Source organism: Anarhichas minor, unplaced genomic scaffold, assembly GCF_050575085.1.
Source record: "Anarhichas minor isolate MPS153535 unplaced genomic scaffold, ASM5057508v1 ptg000030l, whole genome shotgun sequence".
In the NCBI taxonomy this organism is placed as follows: domain Eukaryota; kingdom Metazoa; phylum Chordata; class Actinopteri; order Perciformes; family Anarhichadidae; genus Anarhichas; species Anarhichas minor.
This window is the reverse complement of record NW_027466476.1, coordinates 4,940,844-4,965,030: the sequence shown is the minus strand read 5'-3', so window position 1 is coordinate 4,965,030 and position 24,187 is coordinate 4,940,844. Positions and strand designations below refer to the sequence as shown.

The following is a 24,187-nucleotide window of genomic DNA, read 5'->3' as shown; positions in this document are numbered from 1 at the left end:
CATCCACGTGACTAAGCAACAATCAGAGCAAGTGATGTAGTATTTAACATCCAGCAAGACTGTATATGGTGGGCGGGACGGAAGGTCCAACAAACAGGTTTTGTTGCCTAAACCTAACTTTAGCTGGCTTGTTTGTGCTTTTGTACAAATGTGAATTTATTATTATCTTTTTATTAAAAGCCACTGTAAGCTGTGCCAGAGACCTCTCAATGTTGCATTTCCTCCTTTGCTGATAGAGGTCGAAGAGTCATAAATTACTTAATGCAAATTTAACTTTTTAATTTCCACTGTGACATGTGCTTGAGATCCTCTCAAAGCAGCCTGGTCACGACACTGGCCGTATGAATGACAATTTAGAATACGGTGGGCGTGAGGGGAGGTTGATGGCGCAATACAAAGTGTTGTCGTCTTATTTTTAAGTTGCGTTAGTGATGTTTGTGACTGTGTTTTTCATACTTACAGTATGTTACGTTGTATATGTTTTACTTACTTTACGTATTTATTTGATGCCCAACCATACTGTTTTTCCAAAACCTAACTCAGTGTTTTTTTTGCTTAAACCCAAATGTGTCTGTTTCACGGTTACAACGGTAAAATGACACGTAAAAAGCCTTAAATGCATTATCATGACTTGTGAAATGTCCTTAAATATAATAATACTTTTACGTCTTCCCATGAGAACAGGTGGCTCAGAGTTATCATTCATCAGATACAAATCAAACCTTAATTCCTCTATATTTCCTTGTTGATATTCTTCTCACTTAAGCAACAGCTTTGAAAAAAATGACTTGCTACCATGTGATATTCACAGCTTTCAGAACTGGAAATTAGTGTTGGTGTGAATAAATATTGCATAGATAATGACCCCAGAGCTGATTCTAAAAAAGGAAAAAAGGTTAGCTCCATGACTGTTTCAATATATTCTACAATCTCTTGTCACAGTTTTACCAGCCAGGATGTGTCAACACACTACAGGGAACACAGGCTCTGTCCGCTGTACCTCGTAAAATCCCTTTATATAATATTTTATATGATTTCCGTTGTAATGTCTTAATGTCTTTCTCCCTATAACCTTAAAACAAGGATGTGAGAAGACAAAGAAAAAAAACATTCAGTCTTGTTGGCCTGCACCCTTTATTAACACTTCCTGGCATTTCTTTGAAAAGGGTGAGACTTTTTGGGATATCATCCTGCGGAGAGACATCCCTTGGGTAAAGATATTGCAGATTCGAGAGCATTTCAATTAGAAACAGGGACGTTTAAAATTCCCCAGATGCAACCGGGCGCAAACAACTCATTATCTCAAGCGGATATCTGTGTCTGTGGAGGGCTTTCTTCCAGGTTAATTGTGAAATTTTCCGTGTGAACTTGAAGGCAGTCCTGTGATACAGTTATGCTTATGAATCCATCAACTTTAATCAGAATACATACTGCAAAAGATCCAGTGCCAGTGACTCTATACAAACACGCTTTTGTATAGAGTCACTGACACTGGATCCTGGTGCATGCACTGCACAGGTTAGGAATTTTGTAAATCTGTTTTTTATGACTCAACCTAAAGCTGCAATAGTATATTTTTCTACTAAAAATGGATCAGATGAGTGAAAGGGGATCACCCAAACCTGCAGTTCCCCTCGGTCTATGGAGCATTGTATCATCTTTCAGTCCATTGTTTTAGTTTTCTGGCCCACAACTTGAATGTTTTGGTTTAGCCTCACTGCTCTAATCAGCTCTGATAAACCCACTGACAGACAAAGCTAGCAAGTAGATGATTTAGCTGCTAAAAAGCCGGAAGAGTTCTTCAGGAGCTAGTGGAGAGCAAACCAGAGCTAGGGTGAAAATTGCATTCATCCGGTGGATAGAAACATCACTTCAAATGAATGCTAATGTGGCCCCATGGTTGTTGGATGTGGAGGCAACTGTTTGCTGACACGTTCACCATATTGACTTTGAAGATGAAAAATATGTCAGTGTTGTGTGTACAGCTTGTTCCACTGTCCCAATGTGGCCAAACAATGGATAAATGGTAGTTTAAGGTTTTGCCATCATTGGTTGAGAAGGTTCTGACCACCCATACAGCATCACATTCCGCTTGTGGACGTGCAGACATAGTTTTTGATGTCTAATCTATTTTTTTGTGTGAGTTTACCAAAGTGAAAAATTAAGAATACACACTGTATGCTCATATTTGTGTCAGACAACGTAAGAGACTATAAATACTGTATTTTCAATTCCAAGGTAGTTTTTGTTTGATGTTGTTGTTGGTATTGATAATGTAATGGCTCTCAATCTTAATCCTCAAGTTTTACAGCCCTTCATGTTTTCTTGCCATCTAGTCAGGCATTGAATTATCACCTGATGTTAGATGAATGTTTTTAAGTGGTTGATAGGACACCAGCTTGTGTACTCAAGTACCAGGACTGAGAGCTGCTGGATTAATGCATGTGCACTATCAATTTCGAATACAGCAGTGACACTGCCGGAAGATCATCCCTCGAGGTTCTGAAATGTCACTTGCCTGCAAACTGAGCCTGCTGAATATCCTCAAAATGAATAGGAATAGATATTTAGATGTATTCAGTCATAGTGACATTATTGATAATGTTTTTGAATTTACAGAAACAGAGACAGGGTAGCTGTTTAAACTTGCCTTAATAACAGGACACCTTACTAGCCGAGAGGTATACTAAATAAATGAAGCTGCTTGAAAGTAAAGAGATGAGTTATATAATGCTAATTCCCAGAGTCCCGCCAACAGTGCCGTAATGACACAGTAGTGATTATCTCGTGCTCCATATGGAGAGAAACAAATGAGAGGAAGAACTAATTATTTTCATGTTTTGTGAAGAAACTTCAAGCCAACAGGTCGATTGGCAGTCAATTGAATGCCCTCCAGAGAAGCAGATCTGCTACAACATTTCACTTTGTAATTTGAAACCTACAATTCAGAGCTTCGTTCTTTTGTTAAATTGTGAAAAGTTATTCACCAGAATAAGTAAAGTTAAGTTTCAGAATGTTTTTTTCTTTTTTGAATAGCAAGCATCTTTGCCTAATTACTGTTGGACAAGCAGTTGTAAAATAAATGGGTTGATGCAGAGATATACTGATACGTCTGCATCAAAGACATTAGCAATGATGTCTCTTGTGTCTCCAGCATCATGACTCCAAAATGTCTTTGTTATGTATGGTGGTCCATAGGTAGAAATCATTAGCTACGGTGTTGATTTATAAAGCAGTGTGGCAGAAAGTGACGTCTCCATTTTGTTTTAAAAGATCACTACACAGTGAGACAATCAGTCAGTCCGTCAGAGAGCAGTAAAATACCTCCGGATAATGTTTCTCTCCCCTACGTTCAAAGTTAGAAACCCATCTTCATGCCAATTGTTATCTGTTTGTGTCCAAACCGCTGCAGTCATGCACACAAACTAGCTGAGAAAGTGGAGATGAACTCTGGTTGACCCCAGGAAACGACGACACTTATCTGGGCAGTCCTGGGGCCTGTGTTTGTTGCTGTAGGGTCATTTCCCTCCCTGTCTGTCAAATATGTCAGCTGTCTGGCAAGATGAGGGATTATATTAAGTCTGCATGACCTCAGCACTCCCTTTCATCATGTCGATCTGGGTTCTTAGCTGCACAGTGGCTCCATCTCCTCTGCCCTATTTTCAATTTTGACCACTCACTGAGAAAAGGCCTAAATGGTAATATGATCCTTGTAGTTCCAGTAAAAGAAACAGCACCTGAAATCTTCTCCCTCCACACCTTTCTGACATGTCAGACTGCTGCTGGAACCAAAACTAACAATCCAACATTCACACACACTTCATATAGTGGTATGCCGAGGTCTGTATTATTACAGTGTATTTTGAAAGTGAATGGACAGGTTAAAGGTTAATTCAATCCCTGACAAAGTGGTTCCAATGACACACCGATGATGCCCCATTTTTCCTGTTCTCATGGCCCATGATGGAGTAAATACTGTACCAGTGGTTTTTTTTTTTACCCACATGTGGATATTGTTTTTCCCATGAAAATGGCCAAGATCTTAAATCCGAAGCCTGTCTGAATGCGCGTTCGAAGCCTTTACGTGCTGCATTTTCCCAGTTTATTGATTGTATTGTGTAATGGCGCTGATGGAAACCTGTTTACTGCTGTTAATAGCTTTTATGCTTTTTATGGCTGATGTTTTTTCGTAGCCCCGTGGAGCTTATCACGCAAATGGGCCAGCTGCAATTAACTAACTGCATGTACAGAGACAATTAAATTAAATTAGCAATTACATTACCACTACATCAAAGTGCTCTGTGTTAAGTGCTTCCTCTTAATGATGCAGGCTGCAATTTTATGAAGGGTCAGTGCCAAATGAACTTGTGCAAAATGCAGTCCTGGGGTCGTGTGCGTGGGATGTCTTAGGAGTTAAAAGAATAAAACAATCTTATTTGGTATTTAGATTTCATAATATTTCCATAATATTAGAATATTAAATGGAAACAAAACTGTAACTGCAGCATGTCTTCCCTCTTTTGAAGCTCTGTTTCCCCTGAACAATAGCATCATAATTATTTTTTCCACATTTGTATTCAATGTGTTTGGAGGGTCTTATTGTATGCTAATTTATTTAAGTAACGAGGAATTTCAATATTATTTGTATGTAAGTAGAGCAGCAGATAACCATTTGGCTTAGTATAGAACGACTCAAGTTATTTAGCATGATTGATTCCACATATTGTTCAATGATTTGCATTATAGCAACATAAAAAGTGCCATGTCATTAGCAGAGGTGTTCTCAGCTTGACGTTAATATGTTCTGCAGTGTGAACACAAAAGCACATGCCTCCATACTGTATCACTGTAAAACATATCACACATTTGGTCTGATTTGTTTTGCTAAATGCTTTGAAGTCCTGGTTATGAAGATACAGGTTGCAGGATAGACTCACGAGCTGTCCTGGAATGCAACACTGTTGGAGCCAGCAATCTGCTGTCTTGTTTTTCCTCCAAATCATCAGATCTGTGATTCTCTCACATGTTGAAAAAGATCACATCAGCACTGATGATCCTCGAAGGCAGAGTTGACTCCCTGCGGATGTCTTGTACCAGGATGTTTGCTGTTAAATCAAGGAAGGAATTTAGTAACCATCTCCGACCCTCCCGCACCTCAGATTTTTTCTACAAGGAACTTTCATTTTGTGTTGATTTGGGCTGTCTCCAATAGTGGTAGTATTTCCGAGCACCCTTCAGAAAACCTCTCCTTTTACTGCAGCAGGGTCTGGCTCCCATCCAGTCCTGGTTCTGGGTCTCCTGTGCCTCCCTTCTCTCCAACAGGACCAGCAATTCGGCCTGGGCCTCCAGCAGCTCCCAGCGGAGACCTGCTCCTGGCTGGAGGAGGAGACGCTGCTGCTGGGCGCAGAGCTCTCTTCTTCTAGCTGGAGCTTCTGACTGCAGGTCGAAGGTGGCAGTGAAGCCGCATCTAGATCAGTCCACGGCGGGCAGGTCGCGCCGGAGGCCCCGCTGGAGGCTCTGCTGGAGGCTGAGCTGAAGAAGTTTCTGGTGAAACTGCAAGATTTTCTCTGATTTTACACAGAAATCCAACTCGGTGGCACAAATGACAAGCATTAAGAATAACTATATAGTAATAGACATCTTCTCGCTGAGGGGCTATGCCCGTGTCTACTTCTCACCTATCAACAAAGCCAAACACTGCAGTGCCCTGATGTTGATCTAAGTGGCTTTCAGATAAAAGTCACAATCTTAATAGAATGTAAAATAGTTTCAACATGGAGAAGCACCACTATACATTCAACCCTGTAACTGTCACCTTTGATGTGATGTCTGGCAAGTTATAAATGTGAGGTTCTTCTTATATGATGTGATTTTAGCATTTTAAATGTTTTTGTCTCTGTACGCCTGCTTGTACACTGAACAAACATACAATCACTCTTATTATGCTGAGGGATATTGACTAACAAGGTAGACCTGACAGATTAAAGACGGTTTGCCTATAGACATTCTCTCACACCCTGCTCCCAGAGGTCACCAGAGATTAGTATTTATGTAAGAAGCTACCGCAGCTAGATTTATTCAGCAATGGTATCTTTTTTTCCAGCACTGGAACACTCTTGGAATAACTCTTCTTGTTCTGCCCTAAAAGTATCTGGATCTCCGAACACCAACATCTACCAAAATTGGCAGATAAATTAGAATTGTGCTATATTGGATATCACATTATATGTTTTCTTGCAATTTACTTGGCATGTAATTTGTAATATACAAGGTTGTGATATATAATCAAAATGAATAATGCTTATTGAGATGATTACAGTCACACAGTATTATCATCAGCTGTCTGAAGGTGCAGTGGTAAAGATCCGCAGTGAACTGCTACCATGTGAAAGAAAAAAAAGAGAAAATAAACCTTTCCCTCACTACTGAGAAAACACTGTGTTGCTTCTGTCCAATGACAGAAGCCTAATGTGATGCAAAGAAACTAAAGCCTGTTTTACAAGCCTAGTTAGCTATTAGGTTTGTGACCTTCTGGAAATGGTGTTGGAGAAAATATCGATCTTCAATTTGCTTTTAGTGCCGGGCAAACTGCTAACTGCAGTTACACATATACACATTTTCAATTATCCATGAATGCACAAGCACTTAACAAACATACTATATTTATTTCACACACATACGGTACATACCAACCCTATTGATTTTAAAGAGTAAACCTGGGTAAGGAAACCATTGAAAGACCGCATTACACAGAGCTACCCATGATACAAAAGGTGCTGGGGCAAATCTCCAAGGACTAAAGACTTACCATTTAATTGGTATTGCACTTCCACCCACATAAATGCACCAACCATAAAGGCTATTCTGGAAAGGCATGCACTTGTCATGGGCAACAGCAAAGCAAGTAAAGCCTACTCCAAAGTACAAATGGATTTTTTAGGCCAGGGTCACTGTGGATCATTGGCAGTCAAGATGAGGGGTCAGCCAGCCAATGGAGGTGTTTAAGCTCAGGTCATCCTGGTGAACTCCACCAGTGATACAGCTGGGGAAATTAAGTGCTTCAGGGTACAAGAGAATAACAGAGGGCGGATGCCTTCATTAACATTCATTTAAACACAAGCTTTCATACACCCTTAAGCATTACAGAAACATGTAAATTATGATAAGTGGGACTTGGGTAAATGTTTGATAGTGTCTCATTTCCATTAATGTAGCACACTTGGCCATATGGCTCAATGCACTGATTCAGAAATCTTGCCTACCCACTGGATCTTACTCTGGTGATTTGATTGGGCTTTTTGCTGTCTTATGTTCAGCTAGTTTCAACACTGCAGTAACAGAGCTACATGAAAATGTAAAGCCCTACTTTGCATGGGATTAGTATTACCTGGGGACCTCTAATCATTTCTAATAATTGTGGACGTTGTCTGTTATCTTATTCTTGTGTGAATCTGCCATGATACTTTACAATAAAAGAAAAAACTGAGAGTACTGAGTAGGTACCAAAGACTGGATAACAAATTAATTAGGAAAGACCTTGACAATTGGGGAATTACTAAAAAGTAGCTTCCTAATAACTCTGAATCAAGGACGCTTTCCTGGATGACATGTTCCTTCATTGCCATAAACATGAGAGAGGTTTATTTTGAGGCAGTCCCACATACACCGTCCTGCTGCCAAAAAAAAACTCACTAGAGCACCAAATATATTTAAATCTACGGATGAAATAGTCCATAATAAATACGCTATTTACTCTCAATTGAGCATCATTTGCTAGAAACATTACCCAGTACAGTACCCAGCTGTTTGAGGAACGTATTATAGTTTTTAAGTTTGAAGTTACAACAAGGAACTTTCATTTTGTGTTGATTTTGGCGGCCCCTTCAGACAAATGCGGTAGGATTGTCCAACTCGCGCCAGAGCTCGGATTGCATGTTGAAGGCAGCCCTGATACCAGATAGGTCCACCATGGCAAAATAACTATCTAGAAATAGACAATCTACTTACTGATGGTCTCGTTTGCTTATGTAGGTCATATAGAGGCCTCAGCATTTCAGTGAGTGCGTTTCATAACCAGTTACAAACTCCTTGTGGTAACTTTAAGTATATATTATATGACCTGTTTTTAAAAGTTCTTCACATTAGTTTCTTAAAGATCTCAGAATGTATTTTAATCATCTTGAGAGCTTTTGCATTCAGGGTTTCAGTTGTTGGTACTCACTCGTCACAGAGGAACTACACAGAAGGAGGGGGATGAGAAGGCTCACACCTGAGGTTGTGATTTGTTGCTATAAGTTCAACGGTACTGTTCTAGCCTAGCCAAGGGAACCAAACTATGTGAGAACAGTTTGAATAAATCACCCCAAACATAATTATGGTGAACATGTCCTAAAGCAGAAGAAGCTGCATTCACCTGCATGACATTGAATAAACATGGTCAGCTCGACACAGTCTTCAGCCCTGCAATGGACTTCATGGCAGAAAATAGTTTTGCAGCAGTATTCTCCTTTAACACCATGCAGGGGGTATTGTTTTGGGTTCAGAGAGATGTTAATGGATCAGAACATCTGCTACGCATCGTGGTGATCATCATTAAGATACTGTGGGTGGTGGCGGCTCTGCGGTGTGTACGGCTGGAAGGACATTACCATATGCTGTGGCATTCTGATAGCGCTGCGTGAGTGTGTAACTGCTGGGCCACTTTCCCACAGCATGGCATAGATTTGCAGATTTGCATACTGTATATCATTGGAAGGGTGTTATTTCGGAGAGAGCTTTTAAAATTCTGATCTTTTGCTGCACTCTAAGAAATGACTATTTTATTACCATGTAACTGACACTATTTTCTTACCTTGAGTAGGTCGGACGACTGTCACAACATCCCTATATCTACAATCAATCAATACTTTTTGCTGTAATAGATGCATTTCAAGATGGCAAATATGTACCCCCTGGCTATATATATCACTCTGTCCGTATGCCATAAGCACAGGTATCAGGGTTGGTAAGATAAAATCATGTAAAACGTTATTGTAAATAATTTTTCTTTTCCTTATATGAAGTTGTTGTTGTGCACTTTGCTCCCATTTTTTGAGTATTCAATGGACTTTGTGTTTTGTATATTTGGCTTGGCTCTTTTGTGAGCTGAAATATTTAGTAGCATATTTCTGTGTCCATGCATACATCCAATATGTTAATCAGTAGGCTGCATAAGAAGGCAGATTACAGCAAATCCATTTATTAACACAATGCAACTGATGCATTAATGAAGATGCATATTTGACCTTTCGTCCCTGTATTGAAATTTGCTCTGAAAAGTGGCAAGATGTGAACATGTGTGTATTTTCCTCCTTTAATAACTACTGGGCTTCAGCGTCTTAGCCGCAATGATTAAAATGGTCAAAATGTCAAGCTTATTCTCTTGACTACTATCTAAAGCACGATTTATTTATTTCATAATCTTATGCCAGGTAACACAGATTTGACTTAATTTTGCATAGAATGGTAAAAGCATGCAGATGGACAGAGGAGAGGAGAACTGTGCTGTGTTGTTTCTATGGACACTTTGGTTGAACAGCCTTCCCATTAGTAATAATGTGATTGTACTTACTGAGTAAGCTCAGGTCATGAAATGTGTTGTTTAAAAAGGTTGCAAACATCCATCACTGTTTACAGACCAAGCTCTGGAGTCAATACTGACCTTCAGCAATTGCCGTTTTTGTGGCTGCACACACACCCTGTGCAAGGCTCTACCTACTTTTGGACTGACCTCAGAATACAGTGGTTAAGAAAATGTAGCTAAACTTTCTGACAGCTTTTTCTTGTCGTGAATAACTTTGTTGTAGCACTGTTGCTCTGTTCCATGATCTCACTTTGTGGGGTACAATGTTACCATGACCGATAGCAATAATGGCCAAAATTATGAAATTAAGAACCAAATTATAATGAACCAGAATTACCCTTCAATCCCCAAGCTGACAGATATTCTGGTGTGTTTGTTCTTAAGAGGACTGCAATTGTTTGTCATTTAAAAAAAAGTTGGTCCCAAGAATAAAAGTTTGGGAAATACTGTTCTAAAGCCTCATACGTGCTAACACCAGGGTGACTGCCTCATGAGCGAGAAGAGGAGGCTTTTCAGTGGAATAACTTTTCACATTTGATTTTGAGTTAAAATGCTGGAGCCCAAGTGAAGTCATTATTCCTGAGTGCAAGACTTCTTTTGACTTGATGTTGAGTTTAAAGTCATTCGATTTGTGACTTGAGTCGAGTGACACTTCTGGTAAGCAAAAGCTGTGGAGGAGTTTAATTTCCACTGCTCCTAGACTGTTGAAATAAAGCATCCTCCATTTCCACGATGTTGATGTATATTTGAAAAGTAAAGCTTTCCTGTGCGAATCCACGTTTGATTAAAACATGGACTCTCTTTCCTGCTGCTGTCTAGGTGTGGCAGTGTGGAGGGAGTATGGAAGTCTTGCCATGTGCCAGAGTGGCTCACATCGAGCGCACCAAGAAGCCCTACAACAATGACATAGATTACTACGCTAAGCGCAATGCCCTGAGGGCCGCTGAGGTGTGGATGGATGAATACAAATCCCACGTCTACATGGCCTGGAACATTCCCATGAACGTAAGTTTTTCTCCATCTAAGATCCCTCCCTCCCTCAAACTCTGGGCATCCTTTGCTCCCTCCTTTCTCACTTGCTCATTCAGACATGCAGCCTGGCTCTCCGGAGACACTAGTCAATAGAAATTCAAAATTCTGATTTCATCCCATTTGACCTTCATACTGGCAGCAGAGCAATGGCAGAGCGAGGAGGCAGTGGAGTCTCACTCTAAACAGATGAGAGCACCAAGTGAATGAGATGAGCCTCATGTCTAATCAATCTATTTTCATACACATCAGTTTAGTTTTATTGCTTTCAAGGGTCTTTGAGATGGGCTGCAAAATCATAAACAGCTACTTTTATTAATAAAGAGTTTAATATTGAATCCTATTTGCCTCTTCAGCCATGCATGGGATGATTGGCAGTGAAGGACGTCAGTGAAAGCCTCGTAGCGCTGTCCAAAACAGCCACACTGCTGTTCATAACCAAACAATAACATGGCTGTGTAGCCGTCACATACAGGTCTGACATGCTGCGGATGCCTGCATGTCGTCTAGAAATCTGACACAAACATCATTACATGAGAACTCGCTAAGTGCAAGCAGGAAGTACCAGCTGGGGAAATGTAACCATTGAGTGCAGCATGGAGAACATGTTGAGGGGGGAGGGACTTTGACAAACTAGCCGATCAGGCCACATCCCTTCTCCAGTAATTACAAACACAGTGGCATGGCACATTATTGCCTGAGCTGTCCTGTGGCGCAGAGTTATTTTGTGTACAGTACAAAGACCCAACGCTACGCTTATTCCATCTACCCCGCTCCCTCCTAACCCTCCCATACACACAATCCCAGATTCTTGTTATTGTCTGAGGTACCTGCTGAGAGCAGAATTACTTTGGTGGGGGAAGGCTTTATGATTCACCACAGTGGCCAGCCCCGAGTCCAAATACCAAACATTTCGCTGAAATTGAATGCATTTGTTAGTGTCACTTTATTATACAAAAGAAAGTTGGACATTTCCAACTAGAATTCATTATTAATAACAGATGTTGAAAGCAAGTTCAGCAGCTGGCTCTAGATTCCTACAGCGAGGGGGAAACTGATGAGAAGGATATGCCTGGAAACAGTGTCTGGTAACTAAACGTCTGTGTGTGTATTTGCATCAATATCTATGGGAATGTATATTTTCTATGGCTATAGAGAATATCTGTTTATTTGCATATCCATGCACATTTAAATCGTACACTGTACATGCACATAATGCTATGGACTTTGTGTGTGTGTGTGTGTGTGTGTGTGTGTGTGTGTGTGTGCGTGCGTGCATCAGGATCAGGCCTCTTTGCCAGGCAGAGCAGCTATTAGGCTTTCCCCTAATCAATCAGGGAAGCCACCTCCATAAGGCAGGCAGGGCTGTGAGGGCTCATAATTAAGCAGCTGATTAGAATTTGCTCAGCACAGATCATGCCTAATGAAAGAACAATAAAGGTCCCACATGACAGGCACATCTATCCATCTCTTTACTAAATGCTTGTTGCGTCCTCTCAGCACCTCAGCACTCATGCGTCTTTCATTTCTCCAGCAGCTAGTATTCTCACTTGGTTCTTAAGTAAAGTGCCTGCCGGCTAAGAGCTTTTCTTTCTCTTTGTTTTGTACCATTTGTTGACAGAACCCTGGGGTTGATTTTGGGGATGTCTCGGAGCGCTTGGCCTTAAGGAAGAGACTGCAATGTCGGAGTTTTCGCTGGTACCTTGAACACGTCTACCCAGAGATGCGGATCTACAACAACACCATCACATACGGCGAGGTGAGATACTTGCTAACAGGATTATTTGAAATACTCTGCATGTTAGTTTTGCTATATCATCCTCATTTGTAATTATATTACAGCGCTGTGGTTTAAAGAGGATACATACACTAAGCCAACTAATTTGATTCCACAGATGATAAATACAGAAAATGATTTTCTGACAATATGAACAAAATAATTCTGAATTCCCTGTAGCCAGTCTACAGTAAAGGTATCTTGTTGCTATAAGCAATGCAGCGTCACCACACAGATGCCATTTCAGATGCCATTTCGTCAGAATGAGTTTTAATTAAACACTTATTAGTTTTCCCTTCCAACTTGATTGTTTTGGGCTTGGCTTCGCACTCAGCACAGTGGGGGAAGAAAACAGGATTATGACACGTTGAAGAATTGAACACACTCTAGAGTCAGAAACTATTTGGAGGTTTGCTGAAACACACCATTTTTCGTCATATCAATTTCAGCAATGGAAAACAGTGGCAAATCAATATGCTCTGCAAATGCAATGTCAGAATACATCAAAATTAACCTCTAGATTCATCAAAGCTGTGTGAATTTCTTTCCCTTGCCGCCTGTTTTGGCTCTGGCACTCGGCTAATGGATTCCTCAGAGCGCCAGCCACTTAAGTGGCACTATTTCAGATCTGTCGACAAGCCCAATTGTGTTGCCACACCGCCGCCGCAGCAGAAGTGAGTCTCATCTGTCACTGAGCATCAGCGCCGCACTCGGGCACACTGACCAGACCAGCCGAGTGGAACCTTCCCCGACAACAGCACATGATAGATGTGTCACAACCTGGAAATGAAGCCGTATGCATTCAAATCACACAGAACCAAAGCTCATGCTCAACTCACACCACCATCTGGAAGCCTGGAAGAGAGGGAGAGACAGACAGGGACTGGTCACAGCATGTTAATATCCTGTCATGGCCAGGTCATCACTTTGAGATGATATAAGACTATGTGAACAAGCTGCAGTGAAGCTGATAGTCAGGAGGCTGTGTAATGTGCACACAGGAATAAAATGATTTAAGGGTAATAAACAAAGAATTGGCAATTGGTTTGCTTTCAGATTAAATTTTGTGGGAAACATAACCACAGCAGCCAGGAGACAGGAAGTACCCTTGGAACAGTTCAGTTCTTTCATCAAAATCCTTGTTCTCCCCAACACCACGTTAATGTAATGTTCTAGCTCAGTGTCAAGAGCCCTCTGACTTTTATTAGTGTATCAAACAGTTAGAACAACATACAGCACACCATGCATGACACGGTACATACACAGGTAGAACACAACACATCAACAGCCATCAGACAACGATAAAAAGAAAAGAAAAAACTCGTCCTGACCAGAACAAAAAGCACCCCATTTCTTTCATGTACAGATTAGGATTCATAATCCTTCATGCATCAAATAATTCCAAATCAGTACAGAAATCTATAAAACTGGTACTTTTCTGAAGCCTACTGGTAATGGGGGGGGGGGGCTGGTCAGCATTGCAGTCAGACACACAATTGAAATCTCCTAATGTAGACGTAATAAAGACGTCTAAAAACACACAGTAAAACACAGCGCCCTTTCTTCTCTTTATTTCTTTTAAATCTAACTTGAATGCAGTGAGGTGTAAAATAATTGCTACTCCTCTAATTCGGCTGTTGTAGGAGTAGAATACCTGACCTACCTAGATTCTGCGTAGTTCAACATGTTTAAGGTGTGACAGGTGAGTCTCTTGAAGAAGATCATGAGTCAAGCCCATCAATAAAAAGTTCTGCGTCGTGCCTGAGAAGCTGTCCAAGTTTGTCTGAAGTCACGCAAACTTTTCATCTGTCAGTATGCTTATCTTATCAGTTACAACCTGAGGAAGATTGGTAAGATCTTTGGGACAGGCGCCATTTTTGAGCTTGTGTTTCCCACCTCTTTGATTATCCAGACATGCCCTCAATTACTCACCTTCCCCTGATTTGGCAATTTGTCTGCCCTGTTTATACACTCCTTTGTTTTCCCTGTTCCGATTGTCTTTGTTCATTGCTATGCTGCATTCCTAATGTACCACTATTTCCTATCTATCACATAATGTTTAATACTAAGGGTTTGTGGTCAGTGTACACCACAACAGAAGCTGAGCTGGAACCCACAAACTTCAAAATGTTGCAATGCAAGGAGCATAGCTAAGGTTTCCTTCTCAAGGTGGAATAATTAAGCTGAGGGCTTAATTAACTACGTAACTGAGTAGTAGGAGACCGGATGGCTCGTGTTATCTGCTCCATCTTGAAGCAGCACCACTACAGTCCATTAGCCTCCACCTCGATCTTAACAGGGCTTGGTGAAGTCAGAGGCAGCCAATACAGGAGCACTACAGAGGAGAGACTTGGCACATTCAAAGGCATGTTGACAGTCATTATGCCGTACAAAAGGTTGACTTGGACTACACAAGTTAGTGAGAGGGGCTACCACCAAAGAAAAAATTCTGCAAACTGTGACTGTGGGTGGTATGGACTCGAGGCAACATGCTCTGTTGACTGTAAGGTCTGCTTGAACACTTTGGACTGAATGTTGGTGCTGTGATCGGTTTGGAACACTTTGGGGAGACCAAATGATGTGAAAAATTGCAGTAAGGCTTTGGTTACCACAGGAGCAGTGCTATTGCGGAGTAAAACGGGTAGTAGAACACATCAGGGTGAACAGAAACTGATTACCAGTCTTTGATTTTGATAATAGCCCAACAAAATCAACAATCACACGCTCAAAAGGTTCGCTAACCACAGGTATGGGTTTGAGAGTTCAACTGGCCGACAAAGAGGATAAATTACAAAGTAAATGGCAACAAAACCCCAACACAGTTTCCCCAAAATTATCCAGACTGGTTACAAAACACCTCCCCACCAACTAGCCAGCCAAGACAGAGGATAATTTCATAGAGCTGTATCAAGGAGCAATCGAAACAGTGGTTCCGCAGTAGCAATGCTCATGACAACAGCAGCCAACAAACAGCTCGAAAGCCAAGAACAAAAGGGCAGGAGTACTGGATCTGGGGGTTGATATCCAGCTCCACTGATGGACTGATGACTCTCAGGTGTGGGTGCTCCAGGCACTGAAAGGGGGCGCGGCAGACCTGAAACACAGAGAGACAGCTCTAGTAAAGTCAGTGGGCGTAACAGGTTAGCCGCTGCTTAACATAGAATGAGAAAGGTTTTTAACCTATGAAACTGAGAATTGAGATCCTTCCCTTCATCATCGTTTTCAACAATTATTGTCTGTTTTAGAATTAATGCAAGAGTCAACCATTTTGATAAATCTGCCTACTTGCTTTCTGGCAGAGACGTAGGTGAGAAGATCAGCACCACTCTAATAGTTGTATGTAACTCCAAAGATACAGCCAAGGGACTGTTAGCTTAGCCTAGCAAAAGACTGAACAAGGGAAAACAGCTAGGCTGTCTCAGTCCAAAGGTAACAAAATCCACCTACGAGCATATCTAACATGTCATATCTGCTATATAACAAAATAACTTCCTAGAGAATTAAGATAAGTTTATTTAGTAAGCTGCGAGGTGCTGGTAGGCTAGATGTAAAAAGTATTTAATTAACAGATACAGTAAGAGAGTGGTTTAACTTTTCTCATTTAACTCTCAGCAAGACGAATAAGCATATTTTCCAACACGTCAAACTGTTCCTGTATTCTAATCTTCATGCCAATGCACCTCCCACTTACTGTACAAGAAGCTTCTCTCTTGTCTCTTCCTAAGTCCACCCATACTCTCTTCTTTTTAAAATCATTAATGTACTACCTGGACCTTCTGTGTTGTCTTTTAGGTGAGGAACAGCAAAGCTAGCGGCTACTGCCTGGACCAGGGCTCTGAGGACGACGACAAAGCCATCCTCTACCCATGCCACGGCATGTCCTCGCAGGTCAGACCAGTTTGTCATGAACTGTTTGTGTGTCCATGTTTACTGTTTTCTTCATTAAGCAGCTATGTTCATCAGGCAATTACTCAATAATGCAATAGGTTAAGCTGTCAGTCAGTCCATGTATTTTGTAGATTCTTCCAAAATAGCATTACATGTCTGATATTTGTATTTGGTTTCCTTGTATTGACCTCCTGGAAAATGTAAATACTCATTCTTAAATGTATAAATCAACATATTCGCATTTCAACAATTGAGGACTCTGCTCAGGATGATGTGGTATAATTACTCTCCTCTTTAAGTCCCATAGAAGTAAAATACATTTGTGTTTATTAATTAAGTGTCAGTAGCAACAGCGCTATTGCTTGACTACTTCTCATAATACAGAGCTATGGACTTCCACACATCCCCATTGAAGCTTTTAAATGAACAGCTAGCAAACGCCCAAGACACACTGAAGGCAGGTTATAACATGATATCCTAATTCACCAGTGAAGTGGTGACAGTAAATTGTAAATACGGTAAATTATAAATCTACATTTGCGAGCTACATAAATGGGAAAAAAGCCTGTTGAGGATTCAACCAGGAAGCATACTTTAACAAGTATTCTGGTTGAATAGTAATAAACTCCCAAAGATATATGTCAGGATGCTCATGCATGGAAAACTAGTAAGATGTGGGATTACTGTCACATTTAATGGTAACCAATCACACGTGAGCAGGCTATTGTTGAATGCAGGTAAACAGTCAGTGTGGAGAGCGTTGCCTGAAATGCAATCTCGGAACTCCCCCCCCCCCCCCCCCCCCCCCGGTTATAGTTTGACGATGATGATTATTTGTTAAGAATTAGCTTGTTAATTTGCTACTTGTGAAACAATCATGTTGTCTCTTAACTCCAACTCCAGTCTCAGACTGTATACAATGTGCAGCATATTCCTCAGCCAGTTTGTACTGAAGGTGACTATATATCAAGGGACGCCAGTTAACCGTCCACCCATAAAGTAAATATATAAGATATATATATAAATGTCGAACAATATAAGAAAGAAATGCATATAAAGTGCTATATAAAATAGGACATGCTGCAATAAAAGCTGCAATGCATTTGCAAAAGCTGCAGATCTCAATTGAACTACATTCAGGAAACCTGAACATAGTGTGAAAGATGAAGTGCACTTATGGATGGCTTTGGGGTCCAAGTAAAAAGAAAAGAAATCTGGCTGCCTTAACCATCCATTTTCTTCCGATTATCCGGGGCTGGGTTGCGATTGCAGCAGGCTTAGGGTATTAGGGTATTCCAGATGTCCCTCTCCCCAGCAACATTTTAGAGCTCCTCCTGGGGGATCCCGAGGCTTTACCAGGCCAGATGAGATATATAATCCCTCCAGCGTGTGTCTACGTGCAAAATACTAAAACATATTTTATTACCATTAACTAAGAGAATCCACGCTTTGTCTCATCTGTATTACTGTTAGGATTCTTTAGATCTTGGTAGATCCTTTAATATCATAATTTCTACGATCATTTAATTGGAAAAATAAGAAATTACAGTGTGCATTTCAATACATATAGATTGTGTAAGTAAAAATAAATCAAATATATTGGTATAACTAGGAAAGTTATTTAGTGGATGTTGTCCTCATGCCCTTTTTTATTGTTTAATCTGTCCGTACTTCTCATGCTGCAGCATAGTGTGGGCGAGTATATTGGCCACCACTCCACATAAAATCATGCTCCTCCAAAAACACTTTGTGAGAATCGCAACCCACTTAAATTCTTGCACATCACTGTGTCCTTTTTTTTCTGGAATTCAACTTCTTATGTTTCCCATTATGGAGTTTTATATTCAAGATGCAATTCGAAGAAGAAACTTTTTCACAATAAATCCACAGATCTATTGTTATTCCACTATACAGTTATCGAATCTCCATCTTCCCTAACATTTCGCAATCAGAAATTAATTTTAAGTCACATACTTATGCAACTCTTTTTATCATTCAGTGAGAATTACATAAAGTTCTACAATGCATACTTTCATCTCTGTTCTGAAGCATAGTATTTATATGTTGGCTGTGTTTTATATTATTCAGGTAGAAGTAATCAATAAGCCTATTAAGGCTCATTCATTCTCATTTGTTTAAGTTTAATCTGTGCAAATAAACAAAACTCAAGCTGAAAACTTTCAAAAATATCTATTATTTAAAGAATCTATTATTCTTCTTAAATTCATTCAAATATCTCATGCTTTCACAACAGCTAACAGAACATGAAACTATATGGACATATTGCTTTGGAACACAGAGATTTTAAAACCCAAATGACCCACTATATTTAGCAGTATAGACCTTCCTGGACATCTGTATTTGTTTTCTTTAGTAGTAAAATCATCAGAGGATAAGGCTTGTGGGAGTTAAGCATTACAATGAGCCACTTTTTAACACTGCTTCATGATTAGTTCAAATTTGTTTAAATGATTTCCCTGGCTTAATGACACTGTACGATGTCAGTATGGATTTGGAAAACGTATCACAGATGCATTGTTGTGATTGCAATAGCATACACAGTACAAGGCAAGGAAGGCATCACCAACAGCTCTCTGAGCTGCTCAGCAGAAAACACTGCACCACTCCCAGGTGTGAATGCATTTAGCTATATGAATATGCAGGCAGATGCTGCTGAAAAAAAGGAACATGTGCTCAGTGTGACCTTTACTTGAATAGATACCAGGACAAATGACACTGTGGGTAGGACGCTGTTGTCCCGTTGTTGTGCTGAGAAAAAAAAAGCTATTCCTGAAGACAAATCATGCAAATGCTATTCATGCATATTTCTTACATTTCCCACCTATCCAAACTGCTTCTCTTGCTGGTGAGTGACATGTTCATTATCTGTCATGGGAGGGGGTATTATAAGGAGGCCGGCAACTCACCAGCCTCTCCTCCTTTCCTCTACAGAGAGCTCAGTGGGGTCCAGTAATGTAAAGCTTCGCTGACTCTTTTCATACTGATCCCCGGGGGAAATAAACAAATGGAAATTAATTTTGTGTCTTTGTATCATTAGATTATAGTGATGACCGACATTACTATGAGCGGAGCAGAATTCAATTTGGTGGGACGCTGTGATTTTGCATTTCTTTTTACCATTTACTCCGTTTACTTAGGACAAAATATAATTGGCCAGAATAATTCTTCATTGTGCTTCTCAGGAATGAGTCTCTCTCTGCCGGCTCTCCCAGTGGAAATCAAAATCATGGACAATGCCTCACCTTTGTCCGATAATGTAATGCAATGAATGCATGGCGGAGGAGCTACAAAGCCTGCATGCGTCATTGCTTTACACACACACACACACACACACACACACACACACACACACACACACTCACACAGCAGTAGTCTGTTTAAGTAAGTAATATATCTTTTACCATAGATTTTCTGTTTGAGTGGAGCTCTTGGTTTTGTCTGTTCAGCCATTTGGCTATTCATATTCAAGGTAACAAATATTGATTATTATCATATGTGCAGCAGCGCAAAGTGTCAAAGGACTGGGAGAGTTGGATAATAGATCAGTCGGCGTGGTGATTAATAAATACACTCTCAGCAGGTCACATCACTGTTTCATAGCCATGGATAAATTACTGAACTGGCCTGCCAGGCAAAGGCTCAGGGACCCCAAGTTTCAGCCAAACAACCGACTACAAAGACCCACAAAGCATTGCAAAGAGACACAAAGTCACCACAAAGAGAAAAAAAACCACAGAGAGATGTGTAACGACTACAAAGACTTGCAAAACAATAAAAAAAAGTAGGAAAAACATCACAAAATCTGTGTGGTGTGCCTATGTAGGAAAGATGGTGGGGTCTTCTGCATGTCTGTGCCCAGGGGCCCACTGTGTCATAATCCGCCCTTGCTCATAGCTCTCAAACAACTGTGCCAGCTGTACAATGTGAACACACTGCACCACACATCTGCAACTAGAGGCAGACAATAGCGATAAAAGATACAAAATTGTTTGGGCAATCCTAAACCATTTCAGACATAATTCTATCACACATTGTAAATGATCACATCATACCACAAATGATGTGACAGCAGCATGTGTGCCATAAAGCATTTAAACAATAAAACAGAAACATCTGTATTAATATTATATTATAAAAGTTTGAAAGAGGCTGGAACTGAATTAACGAGCTCCACTAATCTTGCATTTGCTGCATAAATAGCCAGTGCCGATCAGTCTGATGCGTTTACAGGTGTGTGTATTTTGTAGCAACCTCATGTAAAGATAAAGGAAAACACAGTGGATGGCCATGCATAATCACACTGGCCCAGCATCAAGTGTTTAGTTTGCTGTTATTGACAACTCTATTCCCAGTGCAATTTTCACCAAAACAAACACCTACAACGGAGAGCTGCTTGCGCTAGTTGCTGCACCGCCATGAAAACAGGGCCCTCAGACTGAGAAGCAATCTTCCTTTCTCCCACAAGGAATCCCAGCTATGTACTTGGATGTGCATGGTGCTGATGGACACCCCCTGCACCGCTCATGCTGTGGGGCCTCTTAAAGCTACCTTTAGAGGTTTGTGTTAAAGTTGGAAGCTCACTCAGATTTCCATGCCTGACTGTAGTCACACTGTAGTCACACATGGAGAGTACATGTGCTACTATAGGTACGGTGCTGGGGCCCCATGCAAGCCAAGCCCTTCTTAAGATGTTTGTTATAATCTGTGGCATAAACATACTCCTAACGTCCTGGTGGAGCAAGGTACAGGGAAGGTAGGAATGTGGAGATTACAACCCAATGCAATGTACAAACACTCCATCCTGTATTGACATTGTCACAGAGTTGCGCCATTAATGAGCTAATTAAGAAATTTGAGATTAGCTTGACCTCCAGAAAGGGGCTGCAGAACTTTTACAATGGCATGAAGGCAATGGAGCATCTAATGTTGCAGCATGAGGCACAGGTTAATTGGCTTAGCGGAATCATTTCCTTACATTAATTATTTGTTATGGTCCCATTTTAAATGTATTAGCATATAAACTGCTGCCAGACTGAGCTGTAAACAGGTATTAGTGGGGATTATATGAGATTTTCCTTCTGCCCAGTCATAGTTTACACCATGGATGAATCTTCTTAGAGCGTTGCACTGTAACCCTGAAAGACCCAAGACAGCAATCCCAAAATTCCACGAAGAATTCTCAATCAAACTGACCTTTAGGCAGTTACCTGGAGAAAAAGAGCACAAGTTCACAGCATTATGTGTCTCACATCAGATTGAGAGTTTGAAATATGTTTATATAAATGTCTGACATTTCTTAGTCCAAAGAATTATCCTCACCAGCATCCTTATAAATAAGCCTAACCAGCTCCAGTGAACTGTGAGTGACGCGCAAAGTGGTTCTTCATTATTTTACCTATTTGGTCAAAGTGGCTCTGCAGGGCAGAACATTGGATTAAAACCACCTGCATTCTCTCTTCTCACAAGGAGCAACACCCACACAGGCCACTCACTGCAGCTCCAGTTCCTCCATCCATGCTCCAAAATTCCTCCACTCAGACAAAGCTACGTATATCAGTTTGGAGAGATGTTAACATGCTGAGAACGACTGAAAAGATACTTGAACAGGATATGAACACAATAATAGGTTTGCATGCTGTTGCATTTCAAACTTCAACAGCTTTGTTTACAGATTTGTAGAGATGGCAGAAGGACCTGCTTTTGCAATGGGGTCAAAAATATCATTTGGGTCATTTTTTTGTCAAACTCTCAACTTTGTTTTTAAAGAATTTCTCAAATTTGCCATTGGACAAAAAAGGACACGGCATGTTTTTGGATCACTAAAGCATTAGAAAACACACCGCTCTTAATGTGTCTGGATTCAGTGGGTTTCTGTCTGACTCTTCCAGGCCTGTGAATAACATAGCATACATACCCTGTGCTTGAGTAGAAGGCTGTGTGATTCACTCATGTATGCGTGTTCCCCTCTAAGCAGAGTTGCCGTTGTACTGAAGACCTCCCTATCTTTGGCATCTCATTTTTCAGATAGTCACTCCCATAAATAATAAATGCTATCTCTACTGTATCCTTACGTAATAGATACGTATCACCACTAAGCCTTTCATGTGCAGCATAAAACAGTCAGGGATCAAGTGTTGGTTTGGGGAAATATTGTGGCATTAATAAGCTATTTGCTGTTGTTTCCGTGCAGTGCTGTACACTGAAATAGTCTTCAATAACACATGTGATGTTAATATATGTTTTCCAGTCTAAAAATAAAATGTTACAGTAAAACACATGTTTGGTTAAATTGAGTTAAGACCTAAACCTGACTTTGACATCTTTTAGCATAATTAGCTATTTTTAAATTTGCACTTCGCACAAAGAAACACAGACATTCTCACTCCCAACTCGTCAAATACTGACACTTGGTCAGTGCCCACTATGAGGGTCTAGGTACCCCTGTAGGAACTGTCAGGAACAGTGTTTCAGTTTCCGCTCGTTTCATGAGTCCCTTTTCAAAATAAACGTCCTATTAATAATAGCATATATGAATAATAAAACACCTTGAATAACAGATGATGTAAATAAACTGTTGAAATGGTCAATGAAGCTAAAAGAACACATTTTGATGATAGATGACAGCTTTTCCATCTAACATTCTGCGACAATCAACCAAAAGCAGAGTGCAGTCTCTACATGTGTATGTATTTCCTATAGTTCTATGCCAATCGATTCTTTGCCTAAAGCGATCTGCTTGAAAAAGGCGTAAACTGAAAAAAGTTTTCTATCCGTCATGCACACTGCCAACCGGCCTGAAAACTCAAAACCCTGCTGCTTCTGCAGTTACTGCTGTCAGTCTGCGTAGGGCAGAACAGCTAAACAGCATCACTATAAAGCACATTCACTCCTCTCATTGAAGCCCATTTTCAGCTTGTGCTTTCCATGGATGTTGAAGTGCGCTCTAAAACAAGTGTTTTGTTTAGTTTTTTAAGCTGTGATTGATGCCACCGTATGTGAGTCCAGCAGTGTGACACATTGGTTTTCTCTATGTTGTAGCTCGCCCGCTACGCTACTGAGGGGCTTCTCCAGCTAGGACCCCTGGGATCGACCACCTTCCTGCCTGACACAAAATGCCTCGTTGATGATGGCAGAGGACGCGCTCCCAGACTGAAAAAATGTGATGTTGTTTCAAGGACTTCCCAGAGGCTTTGGGACTTTACACAGGTAAAGAGAAAACATGACATCTTTTGACACTGATCTTCACCAGTTCAATTCAGACACACCAAATGTCATACTCTCCTGTGTTTTTGTTGCAGAACGGCCCAATCATAAGCAGGGACACCGGTCGATGCTTGGAGGTTGAAATGTCCAAGGATGCCAACTTTGGCCTTCGCCTGGTGGTCCAGAGATGCTCCGGTCAGAAGTGGATGATACGAAACTGGATTAAGCATCCCAGGCATTGAAGGAAGAGAACAACCTCTGAGACAGTTTGGGCAGTGTTTAAAGTCGCAGTTGGATCTCAAAATGTGGACAGAGAGGAGAGGAGCAGGGACTAGTGGTGCTGGTGTGTGGTATTTCACACTATACAGACTGCACGGCACACTGAGCTCCCCTCCGGCCACAGAGCTTTCCAACATTAAGTCTTAAAGAACAATCTGATCAATTCATATGTTGCACTGAGCTGCGTGTTCACAAAGACCTTACGGCAAGCTGTATTGTTTGAATTTCTGACATTCAGCTTCATGTACAGAACTGAGTAACAAAACACCTGGGTGCGGCCCCCAAAGGTGCTTCAAGATCCTAGTAATTCTTTTGTTTCTACTGTAAAACTATCAGATCTTTGGAGATGAAAAAGAGTGTGTGAGCGT

At 40.8% G+C, this 24,187-nt stretch overlaps 1 protein-coding gene across 1 annotated transcript in view; it reads left to right on the top strand.

Annotated features, from left to right (window-relative positions):
- The window catches only part of galnt9 (polypeptide N-acetylgalactosaminyltransferase 9), a 68,445-nt gene extending 44,663 nt beyond the window's left edge, over nt 1–23,782 (top strand). The window contains exons 7-11 of the mRNA XM_076104614.1: nt 10,442–10,627; nt 12,273–12,410; nt 16,221–16,316; nt 23,376–23,543; nt 23,636–23,782. Of these exons, the coding sequence (XP_075960729.1) occupies nt 10,442–10,627; nt 12,273–12,410; nt 16,221–16,316; nt 23,376–23,543; nt 23,636–23,782 (735 nt within the window). The remainder of the gene's footprint in view (nt 1–10,441; nt 10,628–12,272; nt 12,411–16,220; nt 16,317–23,375; nt 23,544–23,635) is intronic.
- Nucleotides 23,783–24,187: the final 405 nt, after the last annotated feature.